Source organism: Heloderma suspectum, chromosome 1, assembly GCF_057233095.1.
Source record: "Heloderma suspectum isolate Gila_16-S chromosome 1, 16-S_ref, whole genome shotgun sequence".
Taxonomy (NCBI): Eukaryota; Metazoa; Chordata; class Lepidosauria; order Squamata; family Helodermatidae; genus Heloderma; species Heloderma suspectum.
In genome coordinates, this window is record NC_139458.1 from 412840584 (window position 1) to 412864084 (window position 23501).

General features: G+C 47.6%; 2 protein-coding genes across 3 annotated transcripts in view; one reads left to right on the forward strand and one right to left on the reverse strand.

Moving 5' to 3' along the window:
- Positions 1 to 8896, forward strand: part of CRIPT (CXXC repeat containing interactor of PDZ3 domain) — a 24030-nt gene extending 15134 nt beyond the window's left edge. The window contains exons 5-6 of one of the 2 annotated variants that reach the window (XM_084829010.1): positions 5777 to 5888; positions 8822 to 8896. In XM_084829010.1, coding sequence (XP_084685136.1) covers positions 5777 to 5883 — 107 coding nt within the window. In that variant the 3' untranslated portion in view covers positions 5884 to 5888; positions 8822 to 8896. Of the gene's footprint in view, positions 1 to 5776; positions 7974 to 8821 lie in introns of those variants that run through there. The other variant, XM_084829009.1, reaches the window with a different exon arrangement.
- Positions 5829 to 22885, reverse strand: LOC146360163 (GTP cyclohydrolase 1-like). The gene is made up of 6 exons (XM_084829012.1): positions 22320 to 22885; positions 14821 to 14930; positions 12968 to 13023; positions 9968 to 9999; positions 8058 to 8151; positions 5829 to 5996 (listed from the first exon to the last, which is right to left on the reverse strand). The coding sequence occupies exons 1-6, from the start codon at positions 22657 to 22659 to the stop codon at positions 5873 to 5875; spliced, it is 756 nt and encodes a 251-aa protein (XP_084685138.1). The 5' UTR covers positions 22660 to 22885; the 3' UTR covers positions 5829 to 5872.
- Positions 22886 to 23501: the final 616 nt, after the last annotated feature.

Below are 23501 nucleotides of genomic sequence, written 5' to 3' on the forward strand. Positions count from 1 at the left end.
CAACAGCACAAGAGGCGACTCTACACATGGACGTCACCAGATGGTCAATATCGAAATCAGATTGATTATGTCCTTTGCAGCCAAAGATGGAGAAGCTCCATACAGTCAGTAAAAACAAGACCTGGAGCTGACTGTGGCTCAGATCATGAGCTGCTTCTTGCAAAATTTCGGCTTAAATTGAAGAACGTCGGGAAAACCACTAAACCGTTCAGGTATGACCTAAATCATATCCCTGATGAATATACAGTGGAGGTGAGGAACAGATTTCAGGGATTAGACCTGATAGACAGAGTGCCTGAGGAACTATGGACAGAGGTCCGTAACATTGTTCAGGAGGCAGCAACTCAATCCATCCCAAAGAAAAAGAAATGCAAGAAAGCAAAGTGGCTGTCTGATGAGGCTTTACAAGTAGCTGAGGAAAGAAGGGAAGCGAAAAGCAAGGGAGAAAGGGGAAGATATACCCAACTGAATGCAGAGTTCCAGAGAATAGCAAGGAGAGACAAGAAGGCCTTCTTAAATGAACAATGCAAAGAAATCGAGGAAAACAACAGAATGGGAAAGACTAGAGATCTCTTCAAGAAAATTGGAGATCTCAAGGGAATGTTTTGTGCAAAGACGGGCATGATCAAGGACAAAGAAGGCAGGGACCTAACAGAAGCAGATGAGATTAAGAAGAGGTGGCAAGAATACACAGAAGAACTATACAGGAAAGATCTGAATGTCCCTGATAGCCATGATAGTGCGGTCACTGAACTTGAGCCGGACATCCTAGAGAGTGAAGTCAAGTGGGCCTTAGGAAGCATTAGTAACAACAAAGCTAGCGGAGATGACAGTATTCCAGCCGAGCTATTTAAAATCCTAAAAGATGATGCTGTTAAAGTGCTGCATTCAATATGCCAACAAATCTGGAACACTCAACAGTGGCCACAAGACTGGAAAAGGTCAGTTTACATTCCAATTCCAAAGAAGGGCAACGCCAAAGAGTGTTCAAACTACCGTACAATTGCGCTCATTTCACATGCCAGCAAGGTGATGCTCAAAATCCTACAAGCTAGGCTTCAGCAGTATGCGAACCGAGAACTACCGGAAGTACAAGCTGGGTTTCGAAGAGGCAGAGGAACTAGAGATCAAATTGCCAACATTCGCTGCATCATGGAGAAAGCAAGAGAATTCCAGAAAAACGTCTATTTCTGCTTCATTGACTACGCTAAAGCCTTTGATTGTGTGGATCACAATAAACTGTGGCAAATTCTTAAAGTGATGGGAGTACCAGACCACCTTACCTGTCTCCTGAGAAACCTGTACGAGGGTCAAGAAGCAACAGTAAGAACCAGACATGGAACAACCGATTGGTTCCAAATTGGGAAAGGAGTACGACAAGGCTGCATATTGTCATCCTGCTTATTTAACTTATATGCAGAGTACATCATGAGAAATGCCGGGTTGGATGAATCAGAGGTCGGAATTAAGAAGAATTATCAACAACCTCCGATATGCAGACGATACCACCCTAATGGCAGAAAGCGAAGAGGATCTCAAGAGCCTCTTGTTGAGGGTGAAAGAGGAGAGTGCAAAAGCTGGTTTGAAACTCAACATTAAAAAAACAAAGATCATGGCATCTGGCCCCATCACTTCCTGGCATATAGAAGGGGAAGAAATGGAAGCAGTGACAGATTTTACTTTCTTGGGCTCCAAGATCACCGCAGACGGTGACTGTAGCCATGAAATTAAAAGATGCTTGCTCCTTGGGAGGAAAGCTATGGCCAACCTAGACAGCATAGTAAGAAGCAGAGACATCACCTTGCCGACAAAGGTCCGTCTAATCAAAGCTATGGTTTTCCCAGTAGTAATGTATGGCTGTGAGAGCTGGACTATAAGGAAGGCTGAGCGCCGAAGAATTGATGCTTTCGAACTGTGGTGCTGGAGAAGACTCTTACGAGTGCCCTGGACTGCAAGGAGGTCAAATCAGTCCATCCTCAAGGAAATCAACCCTGACTGCTCATTGGAAGGACAGATAATGAAGCTGAAGCTCCAATATTTTGGCCACCTAATGCGAAGAGAAAACTCCCTGGAAAAGACCCTGATGCTGGGAAAGACTGAAGGCAAAAGGAGAAGGGGACGGCAGAGGATGAGATGGCTAGATTGCATCACGGATGCAATGAATATGAACTTGAGCACGCTCCGGGAGAGAGCGCAGGACAGGAAGGCCTGGCGTGCTATGGTCCATGGGGTCACGAAGAGTCGGACACGACTGAACGACTGAACAACAACAAGTGTCCAGAAATCCCTGTCGCTACTGGAAATTCACTGCACACCCGTCCCATAGACCTGCAAAATTGCTCCCGCCACTACCTCCACTCTGCCTATTGCAATTACAAGACATGCTGCTAGTATTTGATATACACCAGTGCTAGCTTTGAGAAGCAATTTGTGTAAATGAGACAGAAACAGTATCATAATACCTTTTAGGAGGACCTACTAAAAATCATAAAGCAGTGAGTCAGCTTTTGAGATTCACAGAAAATTTCCTCAGGCTTGATGTTTTGTTTGTGGGTGGCTGGGTGGGTTTTTTAAAGCAAATGTTAGGAAGAGAAGTTGCAGGGAGGGGGCACTGTAGAAGCCCATTCTGCAATACGTTATATAGTCCAGAGCCCCCAAATGTTTTGGACTGCACTTCTCATCATCCCCAGCTATTGGCCTTCCTGCCTTGGGATGGTGGGAGTTCTTCTAGTCTAAAACATCTGGAAGGCACCACATTGAGGAAGATGTTGGATTCTTATGGTGATGATTCAGGGGGCTCTTTGCAGACTGTTTAAATTGGTTTGGGCCCGGTGCACCGAAGCATACTGCAACAAAAAGTGTGCCATTACTGATTCAAGTTTAATTTGTTTTAGGTCATCGTATTATAATGCAAATTAAAGAAAGAAGGAGGGCAACAGCAGGAGCAATCCATTTTTAATCTTTTGACTACAATACAAGTACGTAGTGAATGATCCACCATTAAACTATGATAAAGAAGGTTGGGATCCAAAACTATAGCTCTGTATTACAAACATTTCATAAATCCAATAGTACAGTGACATAACGTATATAGAGAGGGGAGGGTTACATATACATTGTAGCACCACATTTAAAGCTATTTTCTTACTAATTATTTTTAAAAAAACTTTTAGGGGAGAGGGGGCCTCATGAGCCTTCAAGAGCTGTAGAAGTTTCTGGTGCTGGTGTACGCATCCACAGTTCCCAGTGTGCAGTACCTGATGGAGCCCCTCTCCCAGCATGAACCTACCCGTACACTCCACTCATCATCAAAGGCCCTCCTCCACGTGTCTCCTCCGAGGGAGGCTCGGAAGGTGGCAACAAGCAAAAGGGCCTTCTTGGTGGCAGCCCCCCAATTATGGAATGAACTCACCAGCAAGGCCCACCCGGCACCAACATTGTAATCTTTTTGGAGCCAGGTTAAGACCTTGCTCCACTCCCAGGCATTTGACAGCATATGATAGGTTTTTAATCGGATCCTGGGATAGTGTGTGTATGTCTGCTCCGTTCATCTGTTCGTAGCTAAATTCTTTTTATATCATGCATAATACTGTATTTTTAAGGTTTTTAACCTTTGTAAACTGGCCAGACAGCTTTGGCCATTGCGCGGTATAGAAATGTAATAAATGAAATGAAATGACTGTACAAAGAGTTACTTGGTAGATATCAATTACAGGTCAGTGCAATCCTTTCCCCTGCCCCGCCCCTCCCATTATGTCAGCCTTCTCCCAACCCGGCACCCACCAGATGTGTTGGGATTACAGTTCCCACCATCCCCACCCAGCACAGCTAACAGGCATGTTGGCTGCAGCTGATGGGAGTTGTAGTCCAACTCATCTGGCGGGTGCCAGGTTGGGGGAGGCTGTATTAAGCGTGCTGTAAAAGTGCATTTATGAGACAGAAAACAGAGACTGGAGCTTTTCATTTAACAAAGGAATATTCTGCAGGAAATGCCAACCTATTCGGTATTGTGTCAAGTGACTGGGCTTCTATAAGGCACGTTTCAAGTGGTGCTGTACCGTTCTTTGAAGATAATACAGCAGTGTTTACACTACTTTCATTGCATAAAGAGCTATAGCTGGAAGATTTGTTTGCAAAAGGGGAAAAAACACATTTAGCAAGGATTCTAGCTAAACATAGCTGATAGAAAGTAGAATCTCTAATGAAAAACAAGCTTTCAATCAAAACGCTGATAAACTGCACAATAATGTACATGTTTTACTCAGAAGGAAGTCGTACTGTGTGCAATGGGGCTTAATCCATGGTAAATCTGCATAGGGTTGCAGGCTTGCAGATCCCGCCCCTTGTATTAAGGCTACATACAGGCACTGCAGTTCAGTGAGCACCACACATACACAGGCGGAAGAGGCTTCCATGCACACATTCTGAGCTGGACGGGGAACCACGCACACAAATCCGCCCCTCCATGCAGTTGCCAGGGCTGAGTGCACCCATCCCAGTTAGAAAATCGGCAGTAGAGGCTGGATTCTGTGCACTCGCCCCTTCTCCGTGTGGGTTCCGCAGGCACAGGCCTGGCTGTTGCAAGAACGCAGAGCTGCAATGGGGCTACTAGTGTACAGTAGTTCCCAATGCTGGATGGCCAGATGTTGGACTACAAGCCCCATTATCCCTAACCATCAACCCTACTGATTGGGCATGGGGGTGGGAGTTGTAGTCCAACAGCATCTGGGGACCCAAGGTTGGAAGCCACTTGGGCAAGGTGGGCAGGGGGGCGGGGGGAATAGTAGAATATGACCTGCAGGACGGCCATCTTCTATGGTGCTCTCCAGATGTGTTGGACTCCAATTCCCAGGCCTGGCTGGGGGATGCTGGGAGTTGAAGTCCAACCCATCTGGACCGCACCAAGTTGGGGAAGGTGCTCAAATGCGATTGTAAATTTATTTATTTATTAAATTTCTTAATCACCCCTCTGGCCAGTCACCTGGCCACTCTGGGCGAGTGGTAGGCGGCAGTATTGCAACTGAAACTCTCCCCACGACCTGAGTTCGATCCCAGCGGACGCCGGGTCTCGGGTAGCCGGCTCAGGTCGACTCAGCCTTCCATCCTTCCAAGGTCGGTAAAATGAGTACCCAGCTTGCTGGGGGAAAGGTAGTCATGACTGGGGAAGGCAATGGCAAACCACCCCACTATAGTCTGCCATGAAAATGCCAGCATGAGCGGTGTCCCTCTAGGGGTCAGTAATGACCCAGTGCTTGCACAGAAGGAACCTTTCCTTTCCTTAAAACAATAAAATTCCACATTAAAACATCGTATTTCTAAAAATACCCTAACCCATCCCAAATGCCTACCTGAACAATCACATTTTTAATGCGTGGCGGAAGCTCATTAAAGAGGGGGCATGGCAGAGTTCCCTAGGGAGTCCACAGAGTGGGGCCACCACAGAGAAGGCCCTCTCCCTCGTCCTCACCAGCCTAGCTGTCTGCCTGATGTGACAGAGAGAAATTCGGGAACTTACTAACATTTCACGAAAAACAGCACTCCTGCTCACGTTTAGTACTGTGAACAGAACATGTCTGCATGTTTTGTGTACCAAAACGAAATTCTCATACATCTCTAAGCTGGAATGCCTGTTTTCTTTTCTATAAGATGGAGTTAGGTGCTTGCATCACCTAGCAAATGTTTAACAACATTCTAAGTTGTTGCCTGGAAGTGAGAACAAAACTGTGACAGTTATTTCTATATATTTTTTTCACTTTTTTGTTTTTTTACCACACAGGCTCTGGAAAAACTGGCTCGCATAAGGCAATTACATTTTGGCTATTTGTTTTTAGCATAGCATCCAAACCCACAGAGAGCTACAAGCTGCTGCCGTTTAATTCTTGATCGAGGTGAGAAATTCCTCCCTGGTTTTTGGATCTTCCCGCAAGACTCCAAGCATGGCACTGGTGACCGTTTTGCTGTTCATTTTCTGAACTCCCCTCATGATCCCACATGTGCTTGGCAAGGACATTCAAGGAAGTATTTTCAGGATCAGAAGGTCGGCAGAACAGTCTAGTGACATGTGAGCCAAAATAGCAGCCACATCGCAAACAGTGGTGGAGAATTTGCTCTGATTTTTGTTTTTTGTTGCTCTGCAACATGTTCAGCAAAATCACATGGCAGATTCTAGGACTGTACCATTCCAGACTACAGGGGTGGATGTACATTTTAATGTCCTCCCACCACAATGTTGGGGGAAAAAAACCCTCCTGAACGGAGAAACGTCCTTCAGTGCCTCCTTTGCAGTGCATTCCTATACATGTCTACTTAGAGAGCCAGTGTGGTGTAGTGGCAAGAGTGTTGGACTAGGAGCTGAGAGATCCGGGTTCTAGTCCCCACTTGGCCATGGAAGCTCACTGGGTGACTTTGGGCCAGTCACACACTCTCAGCCCAACCCACCTCACAGGGTTGTTTTTGTGAGGATAAAATGGAGAGGAGGAGGATAATGTAAGCCGCTTTGGGTTTCTTGAAAGAGGAAAAAAGGCGGGGTATAAATGCAATAAATGAATGAATGAATGAATGAATGAATGAATGCCCACCCCAGGCTGGGCCATCCTCACCCTCCACTCCACTTCTGACCTGGCTGGTGCAACCCCTTTCACCTGCACACGCATTGGGATTGCCCGGCCCAAGACTTGCTCAAAACAGCAACACAGCTGCTGGGCCCCGTTCTCAGTTGTCTTAAAGTTGTCTTCCATTATACTTTTTTGCTGTCTTTCCTCCCGACACAATAGAGCCCTTGGGGCATCTATTTTGAAGTGGAGGGCGGGGAGAGAGAGAGAGAAGAGTTTCTTATATCTTACTGCTCACGCTGTTCCCACTGACAATCCCACCCATCTGGTTTTTTCCCCAGGGAAACTGAGGAGGGATTTTCAGCCAATTTGCCCCCACCCCCCACCCACTCCACTGCCCTGCACATCACGGAATGACACAGAACATGTTGGCCCACCCTTAACCACAAGTCCTAACTGCTCTTCCGAGAGAGGCGGCAACAGCATAGCTTCAGTAGTGGGTATTTTCATGGGCTGGGTCCAGACCAACACTGCAACCCTATGCATGTCTATGTGGAAGTAAGTCCTATTAAGTTCTGTGGGGTTTACTTCCATGAAAGTGTGTACACAGGATTGCAGCCTCCGTTAATTGAACTTACTTTCCATTGAAATCAATGGGACAAGTAACTGAAGTTCCACTGATTTCAATGGGAACTAAGGGTTGTATCCAGGGGTGTCCCTCTGCTGATGGAAGGCTCTTTGGTCAAGCAGATGGGAGGTGATTTTCAACAATCCCTCCAGTGCAGCCCCCTGCCCACCCCCGAAATCTCCTCTGGAGGGCTGGAAGACCCTTCAGAACAGGGTGAGAGGTGGCACAGAGGGCTGCAGTTGGGGCGGGGGGGGGATCACCAAAAATCATTTCCCTCCCTGTTCTGCTGATTGAAGCCTCCACTGGATCAAGGAATATTCCGTCAGCAGAGGGACATCAATTGTAAACCACCTGTAGTTCAACTACAATCCTATGTTCCTTGGGAAAATAGGAAAGATTGGATCTCTCCCTCCAAGGGTGTAGAGAGATGCCCTCCCTTGGAAGGGAAGATCCGACCTCAGATGCTCCATCCCATCCCAACCTCCATGTTGGAGCTCTGAGGCTGGTATCAGCAAGGTGGGAGGGGAGGGGCAATCTTGAACCATGTTGTGGGCAGATCAGGGGACATTTTGGTGCTTCCTCCACCTTCAAATCTTCCTGGCCCAAATGGTAGGATTGCTCTGCCTGGCTGCATTCTTGTATACATTTACATGGGAGTAAGCCCCATTGAACTCAATAGGCTCAGCTTCTGAGTAGACGTGTATAGGATTGCACTGTTAAGTCTAGATCCAGCTGTGTGTATTTCACTGTATTGTTTATAACAGTGTTTCAACAATAATTATACAGAACTAATCCAAAAAACAGAATGGGTAATGGGCAAAGGGCAAAGGGAAGGGGAGGGGAAATGGCAAAAAAGACTAAATTGAATAAGGAATGACTAACTTAACGACGCTTCTATGACTACAGCCACTCCAACGGGTTTCAGAGCTTCAGTAACTGCCAGGGCAATTTGTTTGGTAAGTCTCTCCTGGACTAGAAAAAAAACCCCAGTGCTTTATGAAAGAAAGCATTGCCTTGAATCAGCTGGCAAAATCAAGCAAGTGCTTGTTGTATTTTAAAGATAAGGAATACCATTTTCAGATTTGAGTTAAATCTGGGATGAAAGGTCTTAGTTGAATTTGGGGGAGCGTTCACAGACAAGGGGGAGGTAAAACTGCCTCCCCTCTGGTGAATTTTTGGCAGTCTTGTGTGTTTCTACAACTCCCAGCCAGCTTGAATGATGGGAGTTGCAGTCCAATACATCTGGAGGGTGCCATGCTGGGGAAGGCTGATTTGGGGCATGGGAAGCAAAGCCCACCAGGGCCCCCTCTGGCTCTTCCCAGATGACAGCTGCCATCTTAGTTTCCCCTGAATGCCCTTCAACATGATGTCATAGGATGATGTCATCCCAAAGGGCATTCTGGGTGTAAAAATGGTATCCTCCACTGGCAGCTGCCATTTGCCTCCCCTAGAATTCCCGTGGGAACAACACTATGTCATGACGTAGCCGCATTTTGGGGTATTCTAGGCAAACTAAAATGGTGGCTGCCAGTCAGGAGTGTTACTATTCCGCACACGCACACACACATGCAATAGCCCTCCAAACAATTTTGGAGGCCCAGTCTCTGTGTTTCTGGATGTTCACTGTCTCCTTCTTAATTAGGAAGCAAGCGAAGAGGAGGGACCAGCTCCAAGACACAACAGGAAGCCTATTCTGAGGAAAGGCAAATTCAGGAGTAACCAAAAGACTGACCCCACAACAGAGGTATGAACCTGGCCGAGGCGCAGTGCGCACTCTTTTCTGCGACCGAGCGCTTTTGGTTCACAGGAGCATTAAACCAGGCGTAGGCAGCTCCCATGTTGATGGGATCTCCCCTGGCTTTTTTATGAGAACCGCAAGGCCCGCTGGCCAGAGCCAGGTGCAAAATAGCGGCTCCGGGTTGGGGGGCGTGCACCTCCTTTTACATGAGAATCCCAAGGTCCACCAGCCAGAGCCAAGTGCAAACTAACAGCTCAAGATGGTGGACGCAGAATTGAGGAAGGAGGTTCGCTAACAGTACATGCTCAGCCTAGGAATTAGTTTTCAGTACCAGAACTGAGCTCACAGTCCTTTCATACACAAATACACTCCTGGATTTCCCCTTTCTTCCTTTCAACAACCTAATGGGAGGGTGGAGCCTTTTTGTTCTTGCTATCTTCTTTTTTTGAGTGCATTCAATACCCTGCAAATCAGCCAGAGGAGGCTTCCAGATGGGTTGGACTGCAACTCCCATCATTCTCAGCCAGCATTGGCCATGCTGGCTGGGAATGATGGGGGTTGTAGCCCCACCCATCTGGAAGGCACCAGGTTGAGGAATGGTGACCTCGCGAATTGCCAGTACATCCCAATTTGTCCTATGCCCATTCCGGCTTTAAAAGATTTAAGGCGCAATCCTTTGCTTGTTTAGACAGAAAAAAGTCCTACAACTCCCAGATGTAAGAGCTTTTTCTGTCTAAACATGCATACAATTGCGCCTTTAAGTATTTCTCACAGCACCCCAGCAGTCTGTACAGAGAACGCTATTAAGGAATTCATGTCCTAGAGCAGCCTTCTCCCAGTCTGATGGCCCCCCGCCAGATGTTTTGGACTACAGCTCCCAGCATTCCTGACCATACTGCCATGCTGCCTGGGGATAATGAAAGTTGACCTCCAAAACTTCTCGTAAGCAGCAGGTTGAGTAAGGCTGTCGCAGAGTGACTCCCAGAGGAGGCATCAGAGTGCCAGAGATGGGAGATAACAAGCAAGCGGAGTAGCAGAAAGGATACAAACCTTGAAGCCTTTGGCTAAATATTTCAACAATTCTGGAGGGGAAAAAAGAGGGTCACAGTAAGAAGGAAACAAATAACATGGCATTAAAAAAAGGCAGCCGCCTTGCAAAACAGAATAGCAAATGTTAACACAACTGCAGAACGGGAATTGGTGAGCGTGTTTATGAGTAATCCCAAACTGCAGTTGAGAAGTCTGTACCTCGGGGATGGGGAATGTGTGACAATCCCTCACCATTGGCCATGCTGGCTGTGGCTGATAGGACTTGTAGTCCAACAACATATGGAGGGTCGCATGTTCGCCACCCCTGCTTTACCTTACTGACATCCTACTTTGAAAGAATCAATATAACTTCTTTGAGTTTTGGGGGGTCCATTTCCACTGGCATCTCACCCAAGCTCCTCCCAGCTGGTGACTGCCATTTTAGTCCCCCCAGAATTCCCTGAAACAACACTATGTCATCATCATGCTACCTGACATAAAGAAATGTGGACCTGGGCAAGGCACCACACACCACAATTCACTTCACTTTACTTCATTGGCTTGTTGCAAAACATAGAATGGGATAATCCCTTGTATCAGCTTCCTAGAGAAAGCTCAGGAGACAAACGTGATCAATGCAGAAATAATTCCACCATCCATAGTAACATCCCAGAGGATATACAAGGGCCCAAAGGGAAATCTAACCTCTGATTTTACAAAATAAGTTAATAGCCAGTGTTGTACATAAGTCTACTTAAAAACATGAGAAGAGCCGTGCTGGATCTGACCAAAGGTCAGTCTAGTCCAACAACCTGTTTCACACTGCAGCCAACCAGATGCCTGTCGGAAACCAACAAGCAGGACGTGAGTGCAACAACACCCTCCCGCCCATGTTCCCTAGCAACAGGAATACAGATGCATACTACCTCTGATACTGGAGGCACCATATAGCCATCATGACTAGTAGCCATTGATTGCCTTATCCTCCATGAATATGTCTAATCCCCTTCTAAAGCCATCAAAGTTGGTGGCCATCACATCATCTCATGGTAGCAAATGCCATAGTTTAACTGTGCGCTATATAAATTGCTCGTATTCGCTCAGAACCTGACGCCACAGTTACTGCAGAGTCTGGGGAGGTGCCCAGTGTTCCATCTGGTTGTGTTTCCTGGGATCAATTTCAGTTGTTGCAGCCTGATGATGTGGACAAGACGCTTGAATCACTCCAGCCCGCCACATGTAAGCTTGACCCTTGCGCATTTTGGCTTATACGATCTAGCAGGGATGGATTGGCTGGGTGGGTCCAGGGAGTGGTAAATGCTTCGCTCTGTCAGGGGGTGGTTCCTGCTGCCTTGAAAGAGGCTGTAGTGCACCCTCTCCTGAAGAGGCCGTCCCTGGACCCAGAGGGGTGTGAGAACTATCGCCCCATGGCCAATATCCCCTTTTGAGGCAAGGTGCTTGAGCATGTGGTGGCTGGGCAGCTTCAGATGTTCTTGGAGGAAACTGATTATCTGGGCCCATTTCAGTCTGGTTTCAGGCCAGGGTACGGCACTGAAATGCCCTTGGTTGCTCTGACTGATGACCTACTCCAGATGAAAGACGGGGAGTGCTACCCTGTTGATCTTCCTGGATCTCTCAGTGGCTTTTGACACCATTGATCATGGTGTCTTACTGGATTGGCTCTGCGGGATGAGAGTTGGGGGCACTGTACTACAGTGGTTCTGCTCCTACCTGCAGGGCCGATTCCAGAGAGTGGTACTGGGGAATTCTTGTTCTACCCCATGGCTTTTAAGCTGTGGGGTGCCACAGGGTTCTATTCTATCCCGCATGCTGTTCAACATCTATATGAAGCCGTTGGGAGAGGTCATTAGGCGTTTTGGGGTGGGGTGTCACCAGTACGCTGATGATACTCAGCTCTATTTCTCCTTGTCGTCGGAGTCAGCTGAGGTGGTGAAGGTGCTGGACCAGTGCCTGGAGGCTATAATGGGCTGGATGAGGGCCAATAAACTGAAGCTAAATCCTGAAAAGACGGAAGCTCTGTGGATTGGTGGTTCCCGAGTCCGGGAATTGGGTAAGCGACCTGTCCTGGATGGGGTTGCACTCCCCCTGAAGGAGCAGGTGCGTAGCTTGGGAGTACTCTTAGATCCATCCCTGTCACTGGAGCCCCAGGTGGATTCTGTGGCCCAGAGTACTTGGAGACAGCTTCGGCTGATCCGCCACCTACGGCCTTTCCTGGACAGGGATAACCCAGCCACAGTAGTACATGCTCTGGTAACTTCCCGATTAGACTACTGCAATGCACTTTACACGGGGCTGCCCTTGAAGACGACTCGGAAGTTGCAGCTAGTGCAAAATGCAGCAGCTAGACTGCTGACCGGAACACCTCATCAAAACCATATAACACCAGTTATATGGTATTACTGGCTGCCGGTCGGAACTCAAGGTTTTGGTGATGACATTTAAATCCCTAAGCGGCTTGGGAACTCAATGTTTGAAGGAGCACCTCTCCCTATATATGCCTGCCCGAGGACTGAGATCTGTTTGAGGGGCCTTCCTCTGCATCCCACCAGTGCGAGACATACACTATGGTGGGATATGGGAGAGGGCCTTCTCTGCTGTGGCACCCCGGTTGCGGAATGCCCTCCCCTTGGAGGCCTGATTGGCGCAGACTTTGGTCTCATTTCAGCACCAAGTAAAAACATGGCTTTTTACCAAAGCCTTTGAAGGCTAAATGCATTCCCTAAAGTAACATGCTGTTTTAACTGTTTTATTGTTTTGGAGTTTAATTGATAATAGCTTGTTTCATGGTTTAATATTTTAGGTGTTTAAATTATTTATTGTTTTATACTGCTTAAATTGATTTTATCTGTACGCCACCCTGAGATCTTAATGCTATAGGGCAGGATATAAATGTAATTAATTAATTAATTAATTAAGAACTACCGCCTTTTATCTGGCCAGCACTACATCTTGTGGCAGTGAGTTCCATAAGTTAATTATAAGAATGTAAGACATAAGAACCTTGCAAGTTTGCTCAAGCCAACCACTTTCTTCCCTGGTAAGTATCCAATGTGCATCTGCAGATATGAGCAAGAGATGAAGAATGATTAAGATACATGTACAAAACTGAGATTCACATGCTGGCCTTTACATCACCATGTCATCATTTCCCCCCAGTCGTGTTGCGCAAATAGGTTTTCCCATCGCACTCACTGGATTGGTCTTGACATTTCAGTTTCCCTACTCTGTGGCTGGGAAGTTGAATGTGTAACGAGATCCTCTTTGCAAGAGCTGATTCTGTGTTAATCTTGCCATAAGAGGACTGGGGACGATGCTGTTGTTGGGGAAAAGTGATTTAGGGTGCAATCCTATACATGTTTAGAAAGTAAAAATTCCTACAGCTCCCAGCATCCCCCAGCCAGCATGCTGGCTGGGGAATGCTGGGGATTGTAGAACTTCTTACTTTCCAAACATGCATAGGATTTCACCCTTAATTAATCATCCTTCCCCAACCTGGTGTCCTCCAGATGTGTTGAACTGCAACTCCCATCATTTCCAGCCAGGACAAAACAACAGTGGCTGTCTGGGGATGCTGGGAGTTGTAGTCCATCACATCTGCAGGATTCCAGGTTGGAGAAGGGTGTTCTAGCAACAAAAACTGCAGTTCTGAGCCTTGGCTAACACCTAATTTATTTCAAAGGGACTTGGGGATTTGCAGTGGTTTCAGCAGTGCAGTGCATTATGAATTTAGGTTACATCATCCTGTCTCATCCGACTGCTAAGTGAAAGTATCATGAAAAGAATCCCCTTCCCAAAGCACTTGGGAATTCTTCTTTGAATCCCTAAACAATTCAAACTCTTCGGCCTTCATTACTATGGGCTTCTCTAGGGATTCCTGCAGGCCTTAAAAGCAAAAGTTATCCCCTCAGAAAGAAAGCAACAAAGTATCAAATCTAACCAAAGAAAGCACGGTTCATCACTTTTGTTGGTACATCTGTAGCACATTACAATCCAGCTGTGTAGCGTGGACTAGAAGTCATCCAGAGAACTCTGAACTAGAGAGCATTTTCAGCTACAGAGAAAGTTTCCTTGTCCCAAGTCAGTTTTGGTCCAGCGGAGGCTGGAGGCTCCAAATTTGGTGGGGCTGTGCATCCATTCTAGATTTCGGTCAGAACCCGCCAGACCTCTAAAGGAGCTATCCAAAATGCTGAACCCATTTTGGCCCTAGGATTCAGCACTTTAGATAGCTCCTTTAGAGTTCTAGCTGGATTCTGCCCAGCCAAACTCCTGGGACCGGTTGTGACAATGCCATGGCTGGTGGAGCGGGGGGGGGGGGGGGGTTCCAGTCTCAAGCCGCTCGGCTGGGGAGGACCCACCCCATATCCCCACCCCATCCACTAAGGCTGGCCAACACTGTCTTAGAGCGCAATCCCATCAGGATTCCCATCAGCCTCCGAACTCAGAGGCTGACAGGAATCCTACGCGGTGTGGGAGGAGTGCAGAGGCGATCTTCACCTCCGTGCTCCCACCGCTCTGAATTTCAGCTAAATGAGCATTTTCAGCTGTCTAGCTGAGGCATCAGGGAGGGGGAAGGCCAGAGGATTCCTCATAAGCGGGCCTCCCCAGTCTCCTCCCCTCCCCACCCATGGGAGCGCCCCCACACACCCCTCTCTGAGGTCACTCATGCGGCCTCCAGAGAGGCCAGTGGTGCAGTTCTCTCCATGCCAGCTGCGAGGGGGAGGGGGAGGGGAGCTCATTCTCCTGGGTCTGAGGCCAGAGCACTGTCTCCGACCTCGGATCCAGGAATCCGAACTACCCTATGGCCCCCCAGACACTGTCTAGGGGCCACATCAAATACGTCAGGTGATCAATACCTTGCCAAAGAAAGGTACCAAGTGATGTTCACAAACGGAGAACACATCGATGTCCTTCACGATCACCATCTCCTCATGGTCCTCGTCGAAAACCGCATCATTGAGTATCTCTGAAAAGACAAAATGGAGGCTAGTCACAGATGAGGGGGCTGGGAAAGGAAACAGTTTTTCCATCCAGCTCTGTTCTTGAATGTAGAATAACTAATAATAGAAGCCCTACTGAGAAGTTCCACCCCCCGTCCCACATGCAATAAGAATTGCGTGAGGGGGAGAGTGGCGGTTGGCCCTTCCCCTCCGCCACATCCTCGTCACCCACCCTCCAGCCCTCCATGTGTTGGAGGGGTAACTTCTGCAGTGGGGGAGCCTCCTCTCCGTGTGATTGAGAACCGTGTGTTCCCGGGGCTCTAAACTGCATGAGGTGCCTGCATGACAAGAGATAGCTCCCTGGTACAGACATTCAGCCCCCACTGCCCTGGGGCAGAGGGAAGAGAATGCAATGGAGCAGGCAGGGCCAATGGGCTCCTCCCCTCCTCCCCCAATTCTAATGCGTGGGGTGTGAAATTCTGAATAGCGCGAGACTGACCATGCAATCCTACACATCAGGGATGGGGAACCTCCAGCCTGTGGGCCTGATAAGGCCTGCACAGTTTCCCCATCCAGCCTGGCAACTTATTCCCCCGCCCCCCCCCCCCACCTCCCCAGCAGGGGAAAAGCTCTTATTTCCGATCAGCAGCTGATTGGAGATACGTGCATTTTCCTGGTTAGCGCTGAAAAAGGCTCCCTTTCCCAGTGTGGGAAAAATACTTCTGATCAGATGCTGATTGTAGACAAGAGCTTTTTCCAGGGCAGGGGGGTGGGAAGCTGCTGAGTAATTCAGTCCTGCCTCCTTTTGAGCCTTGATCTGCAAAGGCATGTCCTGCTTACTTCTGAGTAGTCATGCAGAGGCTTGCTTTGCTTACTTGTGAGCAGACATGATGCTCATGCTTACTTCTGAGTAGAAATGCTATTTGAAAGTGCTTCTGAGTGATTCAGTTTTGCTTCCTTCTGAGCCATGTCCACTTGTGAGTACACATGAGGCTCATACATACCTCTGAGTAGATATGCAGAGGCTTGATATTTGGGATGCTATTTGAAAGTGCTGCTGCGTGATTCTTTCCTGCCTACTTCTGAGTAGATGTTCAGAGGGTTGTCCTGCTTATTTGTGAGTATATATGCTTACTTCTGAGTAGACATGCTTCCTACTATAAATTGGTAACAACGGAATTTGGGAGGGGGTTAGACGTGAGGGGCTTATGTAGGATCAGGTTCCTCAGCCACATTCCAAACTAAGTCCTAGTCCTTAGAAGAGGCCTCGGAAGGAAATCTGTGGCTCTCCAGATGTTGATAAACTACTACCCCCATCGTCCCTCACCACTGGCCAGATTGGTTGAGGCTCATGTGAAGTGAAGTGCAACAGCACCTGGAGGGTCCAGGTTTCCCAAGGATTGTGTCTCATGCCATATACAAGTAAACTTTCACATTCTACTGAGCTATAAACCCAGTTAATTCATACAACCCCCTTGCTAGTTCCCCGCTAGTGCTAAAGGAATGCATTATAGAAATAATCCGGTATCCTTGGAACAAGCTGATGGTTTAAAAGGATTTCTAATCAAACTGCACCAATCTGGGCAGCAATTAAAAGGAAACAAGAAGCTGATTACGATAATCAGATATTAATGTCGTACTGAAATGAAATGGTCAGAAGAATTCATGTTTGCCTTGTCACAAGAAGGTCAATGGTAAAGGATGGAGGTATTTATTTTAGTATTTATTTTATTTAAAACATTTATATCCTGCTCTATATCATTAAGATCTCATCGGGGTGTACAGATAAAATCAATTTAAGCAGTATAAAACAATAAATAATTTAAATACCTAAAAACATATTAAACCATTAAACAAGCTAATACCAATTAAACTCTAAAACAATAAAACAGTTAAAACATGATTTGCAGCATGTCTGGCTTTTCTCAATTTGAAAGCAAAAAACGGGTAAGTTCAATTTAGGATTTGATAGTGAATGACCATATTATCTCATATGAAGAGTTAGTAATCAAGATACTGGCTTCAGATCATCCATATTTCAGGTTTTCTGGGTCAGACATATTATTGCACAACTAATGGTTAAATGTTCTCATTTATGTATAAAATCAATTTTTGCAGATCCTTTTTCATATAATGTTATAAATCTTGTTGATGAGTCATGGAAAATCTGCCTTTTTATTTTGAAAAAGGAAACAGAACAGAGATCATAGAATAGCATAGTATAGTAGGGTTGGAAGGGGCCTACAAGGCCATCCAACGGTACAATCCTGTGCATGACTACTCAGAAGTAAGCCCCACTGGATTGCACTGTACATGGACATACGCTGGAGGAAGAATGGTTCTAGGTATTTAACAACATGTCAACCAGATTGATGGGTGCCAATTTAAAAGAGAATTCATTTAAAAGTTTACCTATGACACCTCACCCCTCATAGATTAAATACTAACAATTCCACTGCTGTTGATTAGTGCTGGAGATGTAATTCTTTCAGTGAATTGGTAATGCACATTTTTTGTTTATTCACACATATACAACGACTTTGGAAGGAAATTCTGAACAAGATTTAGGAAATAAATACATTTGAAGTGCTTTTCTCCTGCTCCTCAGCCAAAAAGGCTCCCAGAGCAACTTGCATACAATAAAGGGATGTGATTTTCTTCCTGGCCAAAAAAAAAAAATGTATTGGGTCATTTTAATGAGGGCATAGTATCAGTAGACTTAGAATTAATTCACATTCACATGCAGTTGTATAGCGGTTTACTGGAAAACCCCATATAAGAACACTGGCTGCCTATTTGCTACCAGGCCAGGTTTAAGGTTAAAGTACTAGTGTACAAAGCTCTAAACAACTTGGGACCAGATACCTGAGAGAGCTCCTTCTCTCTTACCATCTTGCCTGGTCACTGAGGTCATCAGACAGCATGCTCTTGGTGGTTCCACATGCACCTTTGGCCCAATTGGCGTCCACCCGGAGGACAGCCTTCAGTGTGGTAGCCCCATTCCAATGGAATTCCCTGCCTTTGGAGGTCAGGCAGGTGACAAGGTTGTGTTGCTTCTGGCACCCCCTGAGAACATAGTTATTTCAGGAAGCTTTCCTTGAGTGACCGGCCGTGGTTTTGTCCGAACTCATTTTATCAGAACTCTGTTTCTTTTTAAAAATTATTATTATTTTAATATGTTTTTTATTCTTTATCATGTTATTCTTTAAAATGGTTTTTATTCTTTTATCCTGTCTGCTGTTCATTACTCTGAAATCTTTGGATGTGGAGTGCTATACAAATATTGTAAGTAAGTAAGTAAGTAAGAAAGAATATAAGAAGAGCCATGCTGGATGAGACCAAGGCCATCTAGTCCAGTATTCTGTTCACACTTTGGCTAACCAGATGCCTAGGGGAAGCCCACAAGCAGGACATGAGGACAATAACACCCTCTCACTCAGTGGAGGCTGGTGGCTCTGATATCAGTGGGGCAGTGACTCTGCTCCGGATTTGTGAGAACCAGGCAGAACACTAAAAGAGCACCTTGGATAGCTCCTTTAGAGTTCTGATTGGTTCTGACTGAAACCCGGAGCAGATTTGCTGCCCCACTGACATCAGAGCCACCAGCTCCCACTGCTCCCACTTGTGTTCCCCAGCAACTGATATTCAGATGCATGCTGCCTCTGATCCTGGAGGTAGCACATAGCCATCAGGACTAGTAGCCATTGATAGCCTTATCCTCTAACCATTTGTCTATTTCCTTGTTAAAGTTGTCCATGTTGGTGGCCACGACTACCTCTTGTGGTAGTGAATTCAATAGTTCAGCCTTCCCCATCCAGGTGCCCTCCAGTCTCCAGATGCTTTGGACTACAATTCCCATCAGCCCCAGCTAGAGTGGCCAATGGTCAGTGGTGATGGGAGTTGTGGTCCAAAGTGACACCAGTTTGGGGAAGACAACCTATGCACTGTGTGAAGAAGCACTTCCTTTTCTCTGTCCTGAATCTCCCACCAATCAGCTTCATGGGATGACCCTGGGGTTCTAGTATTATGAAAGAGGGAGAAAAATGTCTCCCCATCCACTTTGTCCACACCATGCATAAATTGGTACTTCTCTATCATTTCCCCTCACCCCTTTCCCGCTTTTTTTCTTAAACTTAAAGGCCTACAACATTAAAACTCTTCTTCATAGATCATTCTGGTTGCCCTTTCTTGCAGTTTTTCCAGCCCAGCAATATCCTTTTTGAGATGCAGCAAACAGAACTGTACACAGTATTTCCACAAGTGTGCACACACTATGGATCTGTCTAGAGGGAATACAATATTGGCAGTTTTATTTTCAATTCCTGTTTCTAATGATACCTAAATCACCTTTTTCACAACTGCCACACACTGATCTGGTTCACACATAATGCTAACCCATGGTTATTTATCCCATGATTTGTTGCTCTACCCAGGGTTAGTCTGACAGATGACTGAACAAACTATCGTTTGTTTTCTCAATTCCTAGGTTGTTTCCTTCCTCCTTCACCAACTCCTTCCGTGTATCCTTTGCGGTGCTATAGTACTGGCATGTAGAGCAGCTGGGGGTTTTTTTTATCACTCTTGTCTGCCACTTCTGTAGGCTAGTGAAACAACCCATGGAGAACCCCGGTTCTGGGTTCACACATAACCGCAACCCATGGTTTAACTAAGCCAGAATTTACAACCCTACAACAAACCATGGGTTCTTTTTCTGGGTTGTTTGTGGTTAACAAACCATGGTTTGTTAGCGTGGCTAGGTTCACACAACACAACAACCCAGTATTCAACAACCCATACCATGAGTTAACATTATGTATGAAGCCAGCCACTGGGCTGGTTCGCACAACATGTTGTGCTGACTGTGGTTATTTAACCCACAACGAGCCATACTGCATGCTAGGTATGTGTGGCCACCATTATGAATACGCAACCCCCAATGGGGTTGTAACGTGTCATCCGACCGCAGCCACTGTGGGTTATTCAAGGGCTAAACAAACCTCGCATAACCCTACTACAAACCATGGGTTATTTGAGGGTTATTTAACCCTCAAATACCCCATGGTGGCTGCATTTGTACAACACACTGCAATCTCAGCAGGGGTTATATATTCATAATGGTGGCTGCATGCATTATGGTTCATCATGGGTTAAATAACCCATGGTGAGCTAGCCTGTCACGCGAATCAGGTCACTGGGCTGACATTTTCATTGAGCTATCCTGCCTGACCCCTAGATCCCTTTCCCACAAGCCCCAGCTGTTTCAGAATGGCTTGCTTTCTTAATGAACTTAACTTACTTTTTGAGAAGTTATTTTAGAAATCAAGTTCATAGCTATGTTGGGAGATGGTCTTTGTTTATTAACTTTTGGAACAATTTTGAACCATACAACCATATGGGTTTTAGTATGCAGAGTTTGTGTAATGTTTCTTTTGTTTAGATGTCATTTTGTTTCTCCAGTGTCTTAAGTATTTTTTCTTTTGTATATTTTTGTAATATCACACATTACTGGGAAAAATTCTTGCTTGCCTACAACCCAGAAATATTTCCTGAAGTTTCTGATTTGGCAGAAATGAACAAACTGAGGGATACTATTCACAGATGTACTGGATCTCATCAATAAAGTAATTTGCCAAATAAGGCTGCAATCCAATACACATGTACCTAGGAGTAAATCCCATTGAACTCAACAGGACATATGTTGTAAACAGACATGTTATATTCTGATTTTTTTTTCTTATTCTATTTGCTGGAGGAAGCGTTCCACTTTAGCTGGGTCATCCCTTGCCCTCTTTTGTTTCTAAAGGTGTTGTCAGTTTTCCAAAACAAAATCAACAATAACAACAAAATAAAGGATCCTTTCCTCTCTTAAAAAAAATTAAGGTCCATCAAATATTGAGCAGGGAGGTGGGGGAGACAAAACCTGAAGTTATTAGTAGCAGCACTAGTATTGGATTGATTTCCATTAGTAAAATAAAATGGAAGATTTTAGTTTCTTGCAAGGCTCTTCTTGGGGCACAAATGCAAGGCAGAAGGTACACTGGGAAAGTGCTTAATATTGAGTTTCAGCACTGGTTAACAGCCCAGTCCTGTTTACCTGGAACTAAGTAAATCGGAATTAAGATTGCCGGGAGAATTATCAACAACCTCAGATACGCAGACGATTCCACCCTAATGGCAGAAAGCGAAGAGGATCTAAAGAGCCTCTTGTTGAGGGTGAAAGAGGAGAGTGCAAAAGCTGGTTTGAAACTCAACATTAAAAAAACTAAGATCATGGCATCTGGCCCCATCACTTTCATCACCTTGCCAACAAAGGTCCATCTAATCGAAGCTACGGTTTTCCCAGTAGTAATGTATGGCTGTGAGAGCTGGACTATAAGGAAGGCTGAGCGCAGAAGAATTGGTACCTTCGAACTGTGGTGCTGGAGAAGACTTACGAGTCCCCTGGACTGCAAGGAGGTCAAATCAGTCCATCCTAAAGGAAATCAACCCTGAGTGCTCATTGGAAGGACAGAGACTGAAGCCGAAGCTCAAATATTTTGGCCACCTAATGCGAAGAGAAAACTCCCTGGAAAAGACCCTGATGATGGGAAAGATTGAAGGCAAAAGGAGAAGGAGACGGCAGAGGATGAGATGGCTGGATAGCATCACCGATGCAATGAATATGAACTTAAGCACACTCTGGGAGAGAGCGGAGGACAGGAAGGCCTGGCATGCTATGAACAACAACAAAGTAAATCTCACTGAGTTCAACTGGAGCCTGTATCCCTTAAATATAAATGTCTGAGATAGTTCTGGCAAATTCTGTCTTAAGGAAATAGACTTCAGAACACCAAAGATCCCTCAAGATGGCTTGAGCAACAGGTGTTGTTTCATACGCAAATTGCAGACTCAAGAAATCAGGCTTCTAACTTTTTTTAATCCAGTATGATTGGATGTTTTAGTTAAAAACAGACATGTCTTTCAAATTCCAAAATCCATATTAATGTGCAATAACTTTGTTAGGCCAGATCAGCCAAAATGTGCAAGCTTTTGATATTTCCAGGTCTCTTCATCAGACAAGATGTTACAAAAAGCAGGTGTGTGTGTGTGTGGGGGGGGGGCTGACTTGGTGTTTAAGTCATGATGCCTGACCAGTCAGTTTTAAAGCAGGCAAACCCCCAAACTTTTTTTTTTTTTTTTTAATCTTGCCTAATGAAGAGCTCTGGAGATCTGGGAAGCTTGCACACTGACTTGGCCTAACAAAGGTTTTGCACTGATATGGATTGTGGAATGTTTCTTATGGCCAACAGGGCTGCCTTTGAATTTTGTATGCCTTTCGAAGGCAGCACTGGGGCAGATGCACTTTTTGATGATGAGGGTGGGGGGTAAGTTCATGGACTGGACCTGGACTTTTTTGGGGGGGCGGAGAGACTCACCTCCGACGGTTTCTTGGTAGCCTTTGGTGAGAAACTGCACGGCTCCGGCCGCGCTGCGCGGCGTGAGCAACAGCCATCGCCCGGCCGGGTCCTCGCCCAGCCCGCGCAGGATGGCGGCGTCGGCGGCCTCCAGAACGGGCGACCCGTCCGTCCCTCTCTTCGTCGCCGGCTCCGCGCTCCCGGGGCGCCTGTCCTCCAGCGGCGGGCGGAGGGGCGGCTTGCTCAGCGCCCGCCGCCGCGCCGCGCCGCCGCCTTGCAGCTCGACCAAGCCCTCGGAGAGGCGGCCGGCAAGCCCGCCCCCGTTCTGGCAGCCCGGCAAATCCCGCTGCGGGGGCTCCATCGCCGAGCACGTGCGGCGGCGGCGGCGGCGGCGGCGGGCGGGGGGGCGGGCGAGCGCAACGGCGGGAGCGAAGCGGCGCGGCGCGGCGGGGCGGCGCGGCGCGGCTGCAAGAGAGTCCGCGCAGCGGCGGCTGCTGGCCGAGGAGCTCTAGCCGAGCGACGCGCAGGCCGGGCCGGGGAAGGCCGCCGGTGGCGGCGCACGGCCCGGAGCGGCGCCTCCCGCGGCCACGTGGCGAGGGCTTTCCGCGGGGCGCCCGGGCCGCCTCCTGCCGGCGTGCGACGGGTTGCTGATCTGACGGGGTCAAAGCAAGGCGGGCGGGCGGGCGGGCGGGCGGCGGCGGCGCTGCCGCCGGCTCTCTCGCGCGCTCTCCTGCAGCTTGCAGGGGCGCTCCGGCCGCCCCGCCAAGCGCGGCCCGAGGGCGCAGGTGCTCGCCCCGAGCCGCGCGCTATTTGTCGCGCCGCTCGGCCTCTCCCCCGCCTGAGGGCGACGTCTTGGGGCTGCCGGCTGGGCGAGCCGCGCCGAGGCGCCCTTGGCCACCGGCAGCCCCCCCGCCCCCGGCCCCGGCCCGCTGTAATCGGAGGAGATGCGCGAGCGTCAGGCACCGCGCCGGCGGGCGAGGCGCGCGAGGCTCCGCGGACCGGGCGAGCCGCCCGGGCCCCAGCGTCGCCATATCCCCGGCACAGGGGGAAAGCCCGGTGCCGGTGGAGGCCGGGGGCTCCGGTGCCGGTGGAGGCCGGGGGCTCCGGTGCTGGTGGGGCTGTGAGCCCATTCTGGGTTTCAGTCAGAGCCAGCCAGGACTCTACAGGAGCTATCCGAGGTGCTGGGGCCATGGGGGGGGGGGT

Bases quoted from the DNA above. Each gene is read 5' to 3' on its own strand.
- LOC146360163 (XM_084829012.1), bottom strand. From the start codon at position 22,659: ATGGAGCCCCCGCAGCGGGATTTGCCGGGCTGCCAGAACGGGGGCGGG. The intron at 8,152-9,967 runs GTTTGTATCCTT...TTTTTTTTCTAG, and splicing joins ATTTAGCCAAAGGCTTCAAG to TCCAGGAGAGACTTACCAAA. The intron at 5,997-8,057 runs GTCATTCCTTAT...GTCCTTGCCAAG, and splicing joins ATAGAAGCGTCGTTAAGTTA to CACATGTGGGATCATGAGGG.